Source organism: Geotrypetes seraphini, chromosome 2, assembly GCF_902459505.1.
Source record: "Geotrypetes seraphini chromosome 2, aGeoSer1.1, whole genome shotgun sequence".
Classification (NCBI taxonomy): Eukaryota; Metazoa; Chordata; class Amphibia; order Gymnophiona; family Dermophiidae; genus Geotrypetes; species Geotrypetes seraphini.
The window spans coordinates 453245394-453258454 of NC_047085.1; the positions used below are offsets into that span (position 1 = coordinate 453245394).

General features: G+C 42.2%; 1 protein-coding gene across 2 annotated transcripts in view; it reads right to left on the minus strand.

The window, feature by feature from the left end:
• Positions 1-13061, minus strand: part of CUL2 (cullin 2) — a 275413-nt gene that overhangs the window by 142529 nt on the left and 119823 nt on the right. For both annotated transcript variants that reach the window (XM_033931518.1, XM_033931517.1), the window contains exons 11-12: positions 10911-11035; positions 3691-3798 (exon numbers count right to left, since the gene is read on the minus strand). In XM_033931518.1, coding sequence (XP_033787409.1) covers positions 3691-3798; positions 10911-11035 — 233 coding nt within the window. The remainder of the gene's footprint in view (positions 1-3690; positions 3799-10910; positions 11036-13061) is intronic.

Below are 13061 nucleotides of genomic sequence, written 5' to 3' on the forward strand. Positions count from 1 at the left end.
AGCTCAAATAGAACCCCTGGCCCCTCTCCTGCAGAGGAACAGGTTCTATTGCGTTTAGCTGAATAAGGGCTGAGAGTTCTTGATAAAGGAGGATCTTCTGCTCCCTCCATTCCATCCCCGTGGGAGCCCTGTGAGCCTGGGGGGGGATCCCCAAGGGAGTCCTGTAAACCTGGGGAGAATCCCTGCAGGAGTCCCGTAAACCTGGGGGATCCCCATGGGAGTCCCGCAATCCCCATTCCCGTGCAGACGTCTAGCCCAGGTAAGCAAGCACTTTCCAAGCCTCCGCAGTGGACTGCAACCACCTCGATCGCCTCGATACTGTTATTAGTAAAGCAAATGGAAACAACCATCTTTATCAATGTTTAGTGGCTTGCAAATATCAAGTCACTTCTGCCAATTCTTTTTGCTTTTGAGGATTTCACCAGGTCCTGATAAGACTGAAATTTTACAGTTCTCCCAAATAAGGTCCTGCTTTTTTGAGAGCTGCTTCTTTAATTTCAAAGTCGTGAAAGCATGCTATATCTCTCAATGCTGCTTCTGAGCAAGGGCTCAGGCTTCTATATGCTCTATCTAATTTAATATCTATGAAAGAACTGCCTCTGATGAATTGTTCATAAGTAGACAGTAAGAATTGGCAAACCTTGATGACCACTTGACCACAATTGCAGTATTGCTGAGTCTCAAGGACCCCCTTATAGCATAAATTGTTTCTTTGGCATCTGTTTTCAAGATCCTTGAACACGTCCAGGATTCAAAGTTGCTCTTTTTTTTTTTTTTTGCAGTTTTTCATCAAAACAGATATAATTAATTTGATCTTATATCAGCACACCTCTCCCACCAATCTCACTAAGGTCCTTAAGAATCTCCGCCAGCGCAGACTGCACATTCACCCATACCTCTGTTTGAGGTCTCTAAACCAGCGGGTAATATCGTTTTTCATTATAACATCTTCACCCAAGGTTTGCTCAAAGTCCACTTCATCTTCTGAGTCAGAATGGTCAGCCACCATCTTAGCCGCCACGCCATCCTGCTTCTCCCCCAAGTTCGTTGGCTTCTTTCATTGTTCGCAATGAATTTATATTTTGAGCCGCTCCCTTGATGCCATACTCTTTAAGGAGCACTGGCACTCAATTTAAGAATGGGGAGGAAAGCAACTGCCACTATATTTTGCTCTCTCATGATGGAGCTAAGGAATCAGCAATTCATACTCTAGCAGTGATGTCACTTCCTCAGCCTGAAATCCCACTTTTTGAAGCTGTGTTTAAGTTCTAACCCAATCAACTTGTAGAACACCCATATTTGTTTGTTATTCCCTTTATAGTCCCCTACACTATCCACCTCATCATTCTCCTTGTAAGTCCCTACTTGAGCAGTACAAATAGATTCACCCTTTTTGTCCTATGTGTTATCATAATAAAATTGTAAGCTCTTTCGAGCAGGGACTGTGCGTACATCTGGTGGCACTATAGAAATAATAGTAATAGTAGTAGAATACTAACTGCTACACATTTTAGAGAGAACACTGCACAGAAATCTGAATCCTTGAAAGCAAACTTTTAGCACAATAAAAACAATAGTCTGCACTTCAAAGCTCATAAGGGTGAATAGTGGGGTTCCCCAGGGGTCAGTGCTGGGACAACTGCTTTTTAATTTGCTGATGACACAAAGTTCAAAGTTGTTAAATCGCAAGAGGATTGTGAAAAATTGCAAGAGGACCTTGTGAGACTGGAGTCAAAATGGCAAATGACATTTAATGTGAGCAAGTGCAAAGTGATGCATGTGGGAAAGAGGAACCCAAACTATAGCTACATGATGCAGGGTTCCACATTAGTTGTCACTGCTTAGGAAAAGGATCTAGGTGTCATAGTTGAGGATACACTTCTCCCTCCGTATTCGTTGTGATAGAGGATTAACAGAACCGCAAATACAGAAAAACCGCAAATAACTTTTTCATGTTATTCGCTGTTCTCTATTAAAAACCATTGTGAATATGGTGAAACCGCAAATAACATGGTGGGAGATCTGGCCTGTTCCTGAAGGAGAGGCAAAATACGGTGAAGAAAGTGCTGGGAATCGGCAATTTTCTCTGTAAATGTTTGGAATCAGTGATTCCTCTATGCAAGCTGAAGTAATTTGGGGGGGAGAAGCCAGCAAGCTAAAAACCACAAATAATCAAAACCGCGAATGCTGAAACCGCAAATACGGAGAGAGAAGTATACGTTGAAACCCTTGGCTCAATGTGCGGCAGCTAAGAAAGCAAACAGAATGTTAGGAATTATCAAGAAAGGAAAGGAAATCAAAGATGAAAATGTTATAATGCCCTTGTATCACTCTATGTATATCGCACCTCGAATATTGTGTGCAATTCTGGTCACCGTATCTCAAAAAACATATAGTGGAATTAGAAAAGGTACACAGAAGGGTGATGAAAATGATTAAAAGGGATGGGATGATTTACCTATGAGGAAAGTCTAATGCGGCTAGGGTTCTTCAGGTTTGGAGAAGAGATGGCTCAGGGGAAATATGAAAGAGGTCTAAAAAATTCTGAGTGGCATAGAAAGGGTAGATGTGAAATGCTTGTTTACTCTTTCCAAAAATACTAGAACTAGGGGGCATGTGATGAAACTACTAAATAGTAGATATAAAACAAACCAGAGAAAATACTTCTTCACACAACATGTAATAACTTTGGAATTCATTGACCGAGAATGTGGTGAATCAGTTAGCTTAGCAGGGTTTAAAAAACAGTTTGGATAATTTCCTAAAAGAAAAGTTCATAGGTTATTATTGAGATGGCTTGGAAAAATCCACTGCTTATTCCTAGGATAAGAAGCATAAAATCTGTATTACTACTTGCAATCTAGCTAGATACTGGGTACCTGTGGTGGCTATTGTTGGAAAAGGGATACTGGGCTTGATGGGCCTTTGGTCTGTCCCAGTACAGCAATTCTTATGTTCTTAAAACAAAATACATTTAATTTTTGTTTTAGCGATTGTAATATGTATCAAAATGTGGTGCGATGCATGGCCTTGTTGCTGCCCCTAACCAACTGTCAATCCAATTTTCACAATTTCAACAGTCCAGCACATCTCATCCTCTGCTCTCATTTTTTTTAATGTATTCTCTTCATGAAGCCAGAAAAAAGTTATAGGTCCCTTATGCTTGCAGTAAAGACAACAGGCATGAAATCCACACTAACGGTGACCAAAGAACAAGTTGACCATTTATTCCTCTTCAGACTTTGTGTTAAAGCCCCAGCATTAGAAATCTTCCTTTACTTAGCCTTCTGGAGTTCTATGCACTTTTATATCTATAGTGAATTGCTAATATCTTCATTACAATAGGATTTAAATTAGCTATGCGCTGATGTTACAGTGAGTCTCTGTGCAGTTAGCTTGTACACAACCCTCATTTTAAGAATGGACACCTACAACAGCACACAAAATTATGCACAAAGCTGAGAGCATTTTACAAAAAAAACAAAAACAAACAAACAAAAAAACATCTGGGGGCCAATGTAAAAGTCTTTATAAAAGGTAAACATGTTAAAAAATTTGAAATCCTGATAATGCCATTTGTTCAAGATTCAGGTTTGTACTAGTGCAGTATTTTTCTCTGTTTTCTTGAGTAACATGAATTTCACGTAAGAATGTTCAAATGCCTTTTACTGAGGAAAAAAGATATCCTACCTTATCAAGGGCACTCATAAAGTGCTGATCGCCATTCAAAACGGTATTGACAAGCTGAACAAATTTACCATGGACTTCCAAAACAGATTCCACAAACTGTGTTGGCATCTAAAAATATATTTGGGAGAGAAAAAAAAAGCACTGGTAAATTAAGCTCAACTTGAGATAGAATATTATCCTACCACTACACAACACCCCCCTCATCCTCCCATAAAACAGTTAGGGCATGATTCTATGCAGGTTGCCTATATTAGGTACCATTAGGTGCCCTAATTGTGGTTGCCCGCATGGAACTTTTTATTTTAATTGGCTTAATCAGTGTGTTAACCGACCGCTTGGGTTTTCAGCCAATCAAAACAAAACTATTAAACAAACTTTTATGCCGCCTAGTGATGCATAAGTGGAGGCCCTCTCCCACACCAAAGGATGCCTACCAATGCCTATCTGAAAAAGTAGGCATGGTTAGGGGGGGAGAATACACGTGGTTGAGCTAGGCGTTTGATGTAGGTGCCGGTAAATTAGGCCAGTGAAAACTTGACCTACTTGAAGTAACACCTAACTCTGCTTAGTTGCTGCTAGGCATGATTCAATAAATTGCCTAGCAGCTGATCGACATCCACACCATTTACAGAATCAGGCCCTCTGTGTTATTTGATTTTGCTATAGCACGTTCCTTAAAGCTTGACAACACAAAGTACAATAAAAATTTAAAAGAAATGAGAAAGGACTTCCAACTTATATATATGAAGTGCCAAACACACAAACAATTCATCATCCATACAAATTTAAAATTAAAAATAAAATGCAAAAAAAAAAAAAAGTCTGTTACATCCTATGAAAATTTCAATCTCACCAAAGATAGAAGATGGGAAGACAATGATTATATACCAGGCTGATGATTTTTTTTTTTTAAACTCTAAATGTGAATTTTGACTAATTGCTTACAGTTTTTATTTGCTGTAATAAATTAATTTCTATAAATTAAAAAAACCCCAACAACTCTAAATGTGATTAAAAGTGGCACCAGTATGATTGAGAAAATATTACAGAAGTATATTTCTAGTCAGAGCCAAATTAAGGCATAGGCAAACTAGGTTCGTTACTTGGGGCCAAAAGTTTAGGAAGGGGACCCCTGTCAGATGTGCTGTCAACATGCTAGGAATGTCAACCGTCCAGATTTTTTCAGGATTTTTTTTCAGGCCCAGCTGCTGTAATTTAAATTTTCATCTTTCAACTAGGCTCTATTTCACTTGTCTTGAGAAAATCTTCCGATTCAAATACAAGCATCAGTCTCAAACCATACAGACTTTCAAGACCACAAACCAAAGTTAAGTGCTGTTTTTTCTTAGTAACAGCTTTAGAAGTTATATTGTTGCAAATTTTGATTGAACCAGAGAAGAGATGGCACATAATGCTTAGGACAATGAATGTTATGAGTCCCGAGTGGTGTCTCTGAGGTTCTTGAGTTTACTTTGAAAATCTGTATGGCTTGAGATTGATGCTTGTAATTTAATTTTTGGGAAGTCAACAGCAGCAACGTTGTAAGCTTGCTGTCGCCAGCCTGTCCTAGAAGCCACCTCTTTGTGGGTCCTGCCTACGCAGGAACAGGAAGTCATTGCAGAGAGGCGGCTTCCAGGGCAGGCCGGCAACAGCAGGCTTACCTCGTTGCCGCTGCCAGCTGCCCAAAGATTGAATTACAGTGGCCGGGGAGGAGGTAGGTGGGGGAGTTGGGAGTTAGAGAGAGGTCTTGAGGTGAAGCAGCATCGGAAGTCGGAGGAGGGAGGGAAGGGGGGTGCTGTAGAAACAGCAAAGATGGAAGGAGAGATGGAGGGAGAAGAAACATCATGGATAGAGGGAGGGCTGGAGAAGCATTATGGAAAGGAGAGAGTGCTAGAGAAAAGAGAATGGAGTAGGGTAATGCTGGATGGGAGGGGAGACAGAGAAACAGCAGGAAAGGAGGTCTGAAATTGAGAGAAGCACCAACGGGTGAGGGGAGGGGGTTGGGAGTTGGAAAGAGAGAGAGGCACCAGTGGTGGGGGGGAAATGGGTTGGAAGGAGAGAGAGGAGCACTAGCAGGAGGGAATGGGTTGGGTGTTGGAAGAAGAGAGAAGGGCACCAGCGTAGGGGGGGGGCGGCTTGGGGATTGGAAGGAGAGTAATACAGAGACGCACCCATGGGGAAGAAGAGTTGGAGGAAGGGAGTGAGAAGCACTAAAAGGGTACAAAGGATGGGAAGAGGCACCAAGGAAATGGGTGGAGTGAGAGCGGGACTGTGGATGGTGTGAGCAAGGTCATATGTCCTCTGTTTTGTCTTCAGAAATATGGTAACCGTAGCCCAAGGAATCTACCCCTTTTTACATGCAACTCCATTGGCTCCCTTTTGAAGCTAGAGTTATTTTTAAATTCAGCTGCTTCTGTTATAAAGCTATCTTTGGATTACTACCATTATACTTATCTTCCCAATTAAATCCTTTCACATCAAGCAAGAACACAAGAAACTCGGGCATGTTCATATACCCTACTCTGAAAGCCTGCCGTTATAAAAGTTTTTTAGACACAACTCAAGCCTTTCAAGCGGGGAGAATGAACTCTCGGATGTGTTCTCTTATTGCCCACTCCCAATCTCACTATGAGTTTAGAAAATCACTGAAAACCTATCTGTTTGGTAAATTTATGTGATAACTTCGCTTTCCTTCACTCTACATTGTTATCATGTTGTATTTTATTGTATTGTATAGCATTGAATCCTACCAATTCCTACTGTATCTTGCATCTTCACTGATATGCCTCAGTTCTCTTGCTGTGAACCGCCCGGATCTTCTGGTTGGGTGGTATATGAGAAATAAAATTATTATTAAAATTATTATAAATTACTTGGGCATCATCATGCATCATCACTTGGGACCGTCATGCATTGTGATCGCTACAGAGTGATCCCGGCAGTCGGTTGGGGGCGTGATTCCGATCGCACGGATCGGATCTTTCACGGATCAAATCCGATCCATGCCCTTAGTCTTTCCTCATATGAGAGGAGTTCCAACCCCTTTATCATCTTGGTCGCTCTTCTTTGAATCTTTTCTAGCACCACTATATCTTTCTTGAAATAAGGAGACCAGACTTGAATGCAATACTCCAGATGAGGTCGCACCATGGAGCGATACAAGAGCATTATAACATTCTTAATCTTGTTAACCATCCCTTTTTTAATAATTCCTGGCATCCTGTTTGCTGTTGGCCGCCACAGCACATTGGGCGGAAGATTTCACCGTATTGTCTACTGAAAGATATGCACCCAGTATTGAAGGCACTTCCGTCAGTACCAAAGGGTGACCTTAACGAGGATGCCCCCACCCTCCTAGAGAAGAAACAACCTGCACGTCCAATGACCATTGGCGTTGCTTCGAGGTCTGCATTGAGGGACTCAATGCTGTACAGACCGTCGACACTTTCTGGGAAGTGGAAGCTTTAGAAGCTAAGTTCCCCAAAGAGAAGGGATCCCTCAATGTCGATGATAATGGCCAGAGGTATCGATGACGCAGGCTCCAATGATTTGTCGATGTCCATGCCAAATAACCTCTCCTGCTGAAGGTGATGGGCTTTGATGGAGTGCTTCTTCAGAGTGGAACAGCGAAGACAGGCGTCAACCCTGTTCTCAGGACCCAGACATTGTAAATACCAGCTATTTGGGTCTGTGATGGAAATGGGTCGCTGGCATCTGCAGCACTTTTTGAAGCCCATCGCAGGTTTTGACATGGGAAAAACTATGTCTAGTAAATTAGACTGAATTGTGAAAGAAAAAACAAAAAAGACAAAGACAAAAAAGAACGTGAAACAGGAAGGTAGCGCTGACCGAAAACAGAATCAGTCAAAAAATAGACCTCTTTGCTCCGTGGAAAACAAAAGACAGAGGTACTGCGAGCCTCTTCAGGTGGGAAAGCAGTTGCACATATGCGGTGTGAGTAGTCACAAAGCTCTAAAAAAATTTAAAGTGACAGTTCACTTTTCAGACTATCCGTACTGAGCTGTGAATGATGTCACCCATATGTGAGAATATGCTGCCTGCTTGTCTTAGGACAAAGACTTTTTGATAATTCCTGTTTTTGAACTTGTATCCCAATTCAGTATTCTATTTGTAGTCCCTAAAGCCACCAACTGAAACCAGCATTTCAGGACCCATAATGGACCAGGATAGGGTTGCAGAAATATAGCTCCGAGTTTCATTTTTGAACAGAGTATCTATGCTGTTCTCCAGCTCTACCTATTAAGCTTCTCCATTCAAAGCATATGCATAGTCCTCTTGCTCACTCACAAACTTATTGCTATCATATCCACGAGCTAGGCTCTGTATATTTTCCTGCTACTTCTTGACAGGTGAAATAATGGTGTGGAAGAGAGTCCTTGGTGGTGGGTGGGGGGCATAAATATATGTTTGCCTAGGGCCTGATAACAGTGTTAATCCAGCCCTATTTCTAGTTATAAATGCTGAATTATTATTTCTCTGATATTGCTCTTCTGCACACACCCCTCCTCAACCTCTATATGTATCTTCTAGGTGTGCAAAATATTGCATACAGAAGTACGTTCATAAAATAGAAGCATATCACATGCCTCCTAAATATTTCTTTAAAGCATATAGAAAATACACTGTATTATCTAGATCAAGGGTAGGCAATTCTGGTCCTCGAGAGCCACAGGCAGGTCAGGTTTTCAGGATAAATATGCATGAGATAGATTTGCATCTCTAGGATGAAATGCATGCAAATCCATCTCATACATATTCATTGTGGTATCCTGAAAACCTGACCTGCCTGTGGCTCTCGAGGACTGGAATTGCCTAAACTAAACCCTAAGTTTGTATACTGCGTCATCTCCATAAAGATAGAGCTTGACACGGTTTACAGGTAATTCAGTAAATGAGGGAAGGACACAATAAGAAATTAGAGGTTATGAAGAGGATAGCTAGCTTTACATTTTAAATAGATAGCTTTACGTTTTGAAGAAAAGCCAGGTTTTCAGATGCTTTCGGAATAATTGGAATGAGCCTAGGTTCCGCAGCAGGGCAGGGAAGTTATTCCAAAGTTCAGTGAATTTGAAGAAAAGGGATTTCCCTAATTTACCTGCATACATGACACCTTTTAACGAGGGGAAAGATAGTTTGAGTATGTGGGCGGATCTGGTAGTGTCAGGTCTTGAAGAATTCCAGGATAGTGGGATTAGGGGAAGAAGAATGCAATGAAGGTTCTTGAAAATTAGGCAGGTACATTTAAAGTGAATCCTAGAAATCACCGGAAGCCAGTGAAGTTTTGACAGAAGTGGGGAAACATGATCGAATTTGCTTTTGCAAAGATCAACCTAGCCACAGTGCTATGGATCTGCTGAAGTCTTTGAAGATTTCTCTTGGTTAGACATAGATAGATGGAATTACAATAGTCCAGTCTGGAAAGAATGATTGATTGTACAAGGACAGCAAAATGTTGTTGGTGGAAGCAGGATCTCATTTTCTTTAACATGTGAAGACTAAAAAAACATTTTTTTACCAGAGAGTTGAGATGATCATTAAAGGAAAGTGTAGAGTCAATGATGCCCAAAACTTTGCTTGAGAATTCAATCTGCAGTGTGGGACCAGAAGGTAGTGGATGAGCGTGGGTAACTGATCTAATTTTGGGCCAAGCCAGAGTATTTTGTTTTGGACTCATTCAGTTTCATTTGTACAGAGAGGGCCCAGGATTGGAGTTTTGTTATGCAAGCTGTTATATATTCGGTAAGGTTCGAATCTATCTCAAGAAGGACAAAGATGTCATCTGCATATGTAAATAGAGTTTCAAAGGGAGATAGATGGAAGAATTTCAAAGAAGATATATAAATGTTGAAAAGAAGAGGGGACAGGGGTGATCCCTGGGGAACACCACATAGCGGTCTCCGAGGAGAAGACATGGTTCCATTCATGTTAACAATGTAAGAGCGGGATCGTAAAAATTTCAAAAACCAGTCTAAGACTTGGAATGAATGCCTATCTCAGAAAGTTGGTAAATTAAAGGCCTACCCCTGATCTAGACAGTTACTCATTTTTTGTACCTCCAAAATTATGGAGAATGGTGGCAAAACAATTATAAACCAACTAGTTTTTAGCCCGTTACATAAAAGGGTGCTAGAATAGATGTATAGACTTGGGCATTTCTTTCTTTGTTTCTTTATGTCTGTCTTTCTTTCTCTCTCCCTGCCCCCTTTCTTTCTTTATGTCTGTCTTTATTTCTGTCTCTCTCCCTGGCCCCCTGTCTTTCTGTATTTCTTTCTGTCTCTGCCCCCTGTCCAGTAGGAACCCTTCCCTGCTCCTCCTGTCCAGCAGCAGCCCTTCTCCCTTCGTTTTACCTCACCCCCTGTCCAGCAGCACCTCTTCCCTGTTCCACCTGTCCAGGAGTAGGCCTTCTCCCTTCATGTTAACTCCCCCACTGTCCAGCAGTACCTCTTTCCTGCTCCCCCTATCCAGTAGTAGTCCTTCTCCCTTCCTTTGACCTCCCCCCCTGTCCAGCAGCACCCCTTCCCTGCTCCCCCTGTCCAGCAGTAGCCCTTCTTCCTTCATTTTACCTCCCCCCTGTGCAACAGCAGCATTCCCCCCCCACCCTCCCCTGGTCTTCCTTCGCCCTCATTCCCTCTGCCTCCCCAAAAGGGTGCTGCAGCAGCATTCCTCCTGTGGTCTCACACAGCCGTCAGCAGCATTTCTCATTTCCTTCCCCCCCTCCCCGGGTCTCACACAGCCGTTGGCAGCGCACCATTCACAACTCGCTGCTCCTGCTTGCTTCGGTCCTTCGTCGCTGCTGGGTCTTACCTACTTTCTGTTTCCGCAAAAGCTGGACCTGGCAACGAGGAAGGCACGAAGCAAGCATGAGCAGCGAGTAGAAGCCTCCCTCCTGCCCTATCTTCCTTCAATGCCATCCTAGCCAGGAAGCGACTTCGGCCATGCTCCGGAGGCTCTAAGACTGTGCTTGCCGGCTTCGCTTCTCCTCCCTCCCCCCGTTTCCACTTTCGGAGGAACAAGGTCGGGAAGCCGGCAAGCACAGCGTTGTCAGAAGTCAGCCGGTGTCGGAGATCAGGAAATCAGCTGAGGCAGACACTGCGCATGCGCAGGCACAGTGCCACAGATCACAGACCCACCAACTTTGAAGTGTGCATGTGCGCTAAGGAAATTATTATAGCAGATAAGAAATGCAATAGGCAACTCACATTTTCCTGAGAAAGGTTGCTGGTCGCTCTAAGGCCTTCCTCATGGATATGGTTCTGTAGTTCCTGTATCATATGAGGCAAGCCATTTGTTACAGCACGAAGCAGAGTATACATGTTTGCCATGTCTGAAATTAAAAAAAATATATATATAAGAACATAAGCATTACCATACTGGGACAAACCGAAGGTCCATCAAGCCCAGTATCCTGTTTCCAACAGTGGACAACCCAGGTCACAAGTACCTGACAAGATCCCAAAACAGTAAAACAGATTTTATGCTGCTTACCCTAGAAATAAGCCAGTGTCTCAGACTTTTTTTTTTTTTTTTTAGCTCCGGCACACTAAACGGAGCAAATATTTTTCACAGCACATTATAACTGAAATTATAAAATTGTAAATTCAACAAAAAATTTGAGTTATTTAAAGTTCTTTAAGCTATGTATGGGTAATTGTAACAATGACGAAACTAAAGTAGATAGAATAGAATTGCAAATTAATTCAAAAGTCTACAAAGAAGCACACATTTCATCATCCACCATCTGCAGTCATTTTCTTTTTTTAAATTTAATTTCTATCAGAGCTGAAAATCCAAGTTCGGAAAAATAAGATGATCCAAAAAGGTAACAGCCTCCATTGCTTTGTTGCTCAAGTTAAAATAACTGCTGTATAAAAAATAAAAATAAAATTACTTGCTGTTAGTTTTCAAGGAACAATCACGTCAAAGATTGATGCTTGTTTGAGCAGTTGTATCCTTATACACACAGATGCTCATAACTTTGACAGACTCTTGCATATGCGACATACATGTCATCTATTCTAGTATATACTTATGAACAGAATTTTTAAAAATATAATAAAATCTGGAATCTCTCATAGTACACCCGGAATCTCTTCAGGGCACGCCACTGTTCCGTGGCACATAGTATGAGAGACACTGAAATAAGAACTAGATTTTCCCCAAGTCCATCTCAATATGAGCTTATAGACTTTTAAGGAAATTATTTAGAACTTTTTCAAACCCTGCTAACCTACCTTCTTATACCATATTCAGAATTTAATTACACATTAAATGAAGAAATATTTTCTCCAGTTTGTTCTAAATTTATTACTTAGCAGTTTCATTGCATACCCCTAGTCCTAGTATATTTGAAAACAGTAAAGCAAAGTTACTTACCATAACAGGTGTTATCCAGGCATAGCAGGCAGCTATTCTCACATATGAGCGACGTCATTGACGGAGCTCGGATGCGGAAGCCTCGCAAGCAGACTTGCTTGTAGAAACTAGAAGTTTCGAGCCGACCGCAACGCGCATGCGCGAGTGCCTTCCCGCCCAGCGTAGGGCATGTCTCCTCAGTTCAGATAGCTAGCAGAGAAGCCAACCAGGGGAGGTGGGTGGGTGTTATGGTAAGTAACTGTGCTTTATCCCAGGACAAGCAGGCAGCCTATTCTCACATATGAGTGACCTCCAAGCTAACCAAAATGGAATGGTGGGAGTGTTGGCAATTTAGCAGAATAAATTTTGTAATACTGTTTGGCCAAACTGTCCATCCCGTCTGGAGAAAACATCCAGACAATAGTGAGAAGTGAAAGTATGAACTGAGGACCAAGTAGCAGCCTTGCAAATTTCCTCAATAGGAGTGGATCTGAGGAAAGCTACTGGAAGTATGCCTCGATGAGAACATGCTTGGAAGCAGATCTCGAAGAGCGAGGAGACTTGGCCCGGAGACAGAAGCAGCCGATGCCATCAAGGAATGTATAGGGCTGGAGACAAGTGGATTGAAGCTCCAGAGGCTTGGTGGAGGGACCTCGATGCACTCCCAAAGACTCTGCTCCTTGTATAGAGTGTGAGGATTCCTACCGAGGCACATGCAAAGATTCTGCTCCTTGCTTCACGTGCTTAGATGCCAGACCAGACACTCGCAGAGACTGCTCCCTGCAAAGATTGTGCAAGCTCAGACTGAGGCAAAGGAAGAGGCTCGACCTCGCGGGAGTCTGCAGAATGCCCAGGCTGAATGAGAGGAAGAAGCTTCGGTCCCATATTAGTGAGGAACTTAATGAATTTCTTCTCCAACATGGTCTGGAAAGAAGCTGGCAAGGATGGATCCTCGTCTGAAACCGGACTACCTGCTTTGGCTGGAGGTTCCACAGAGG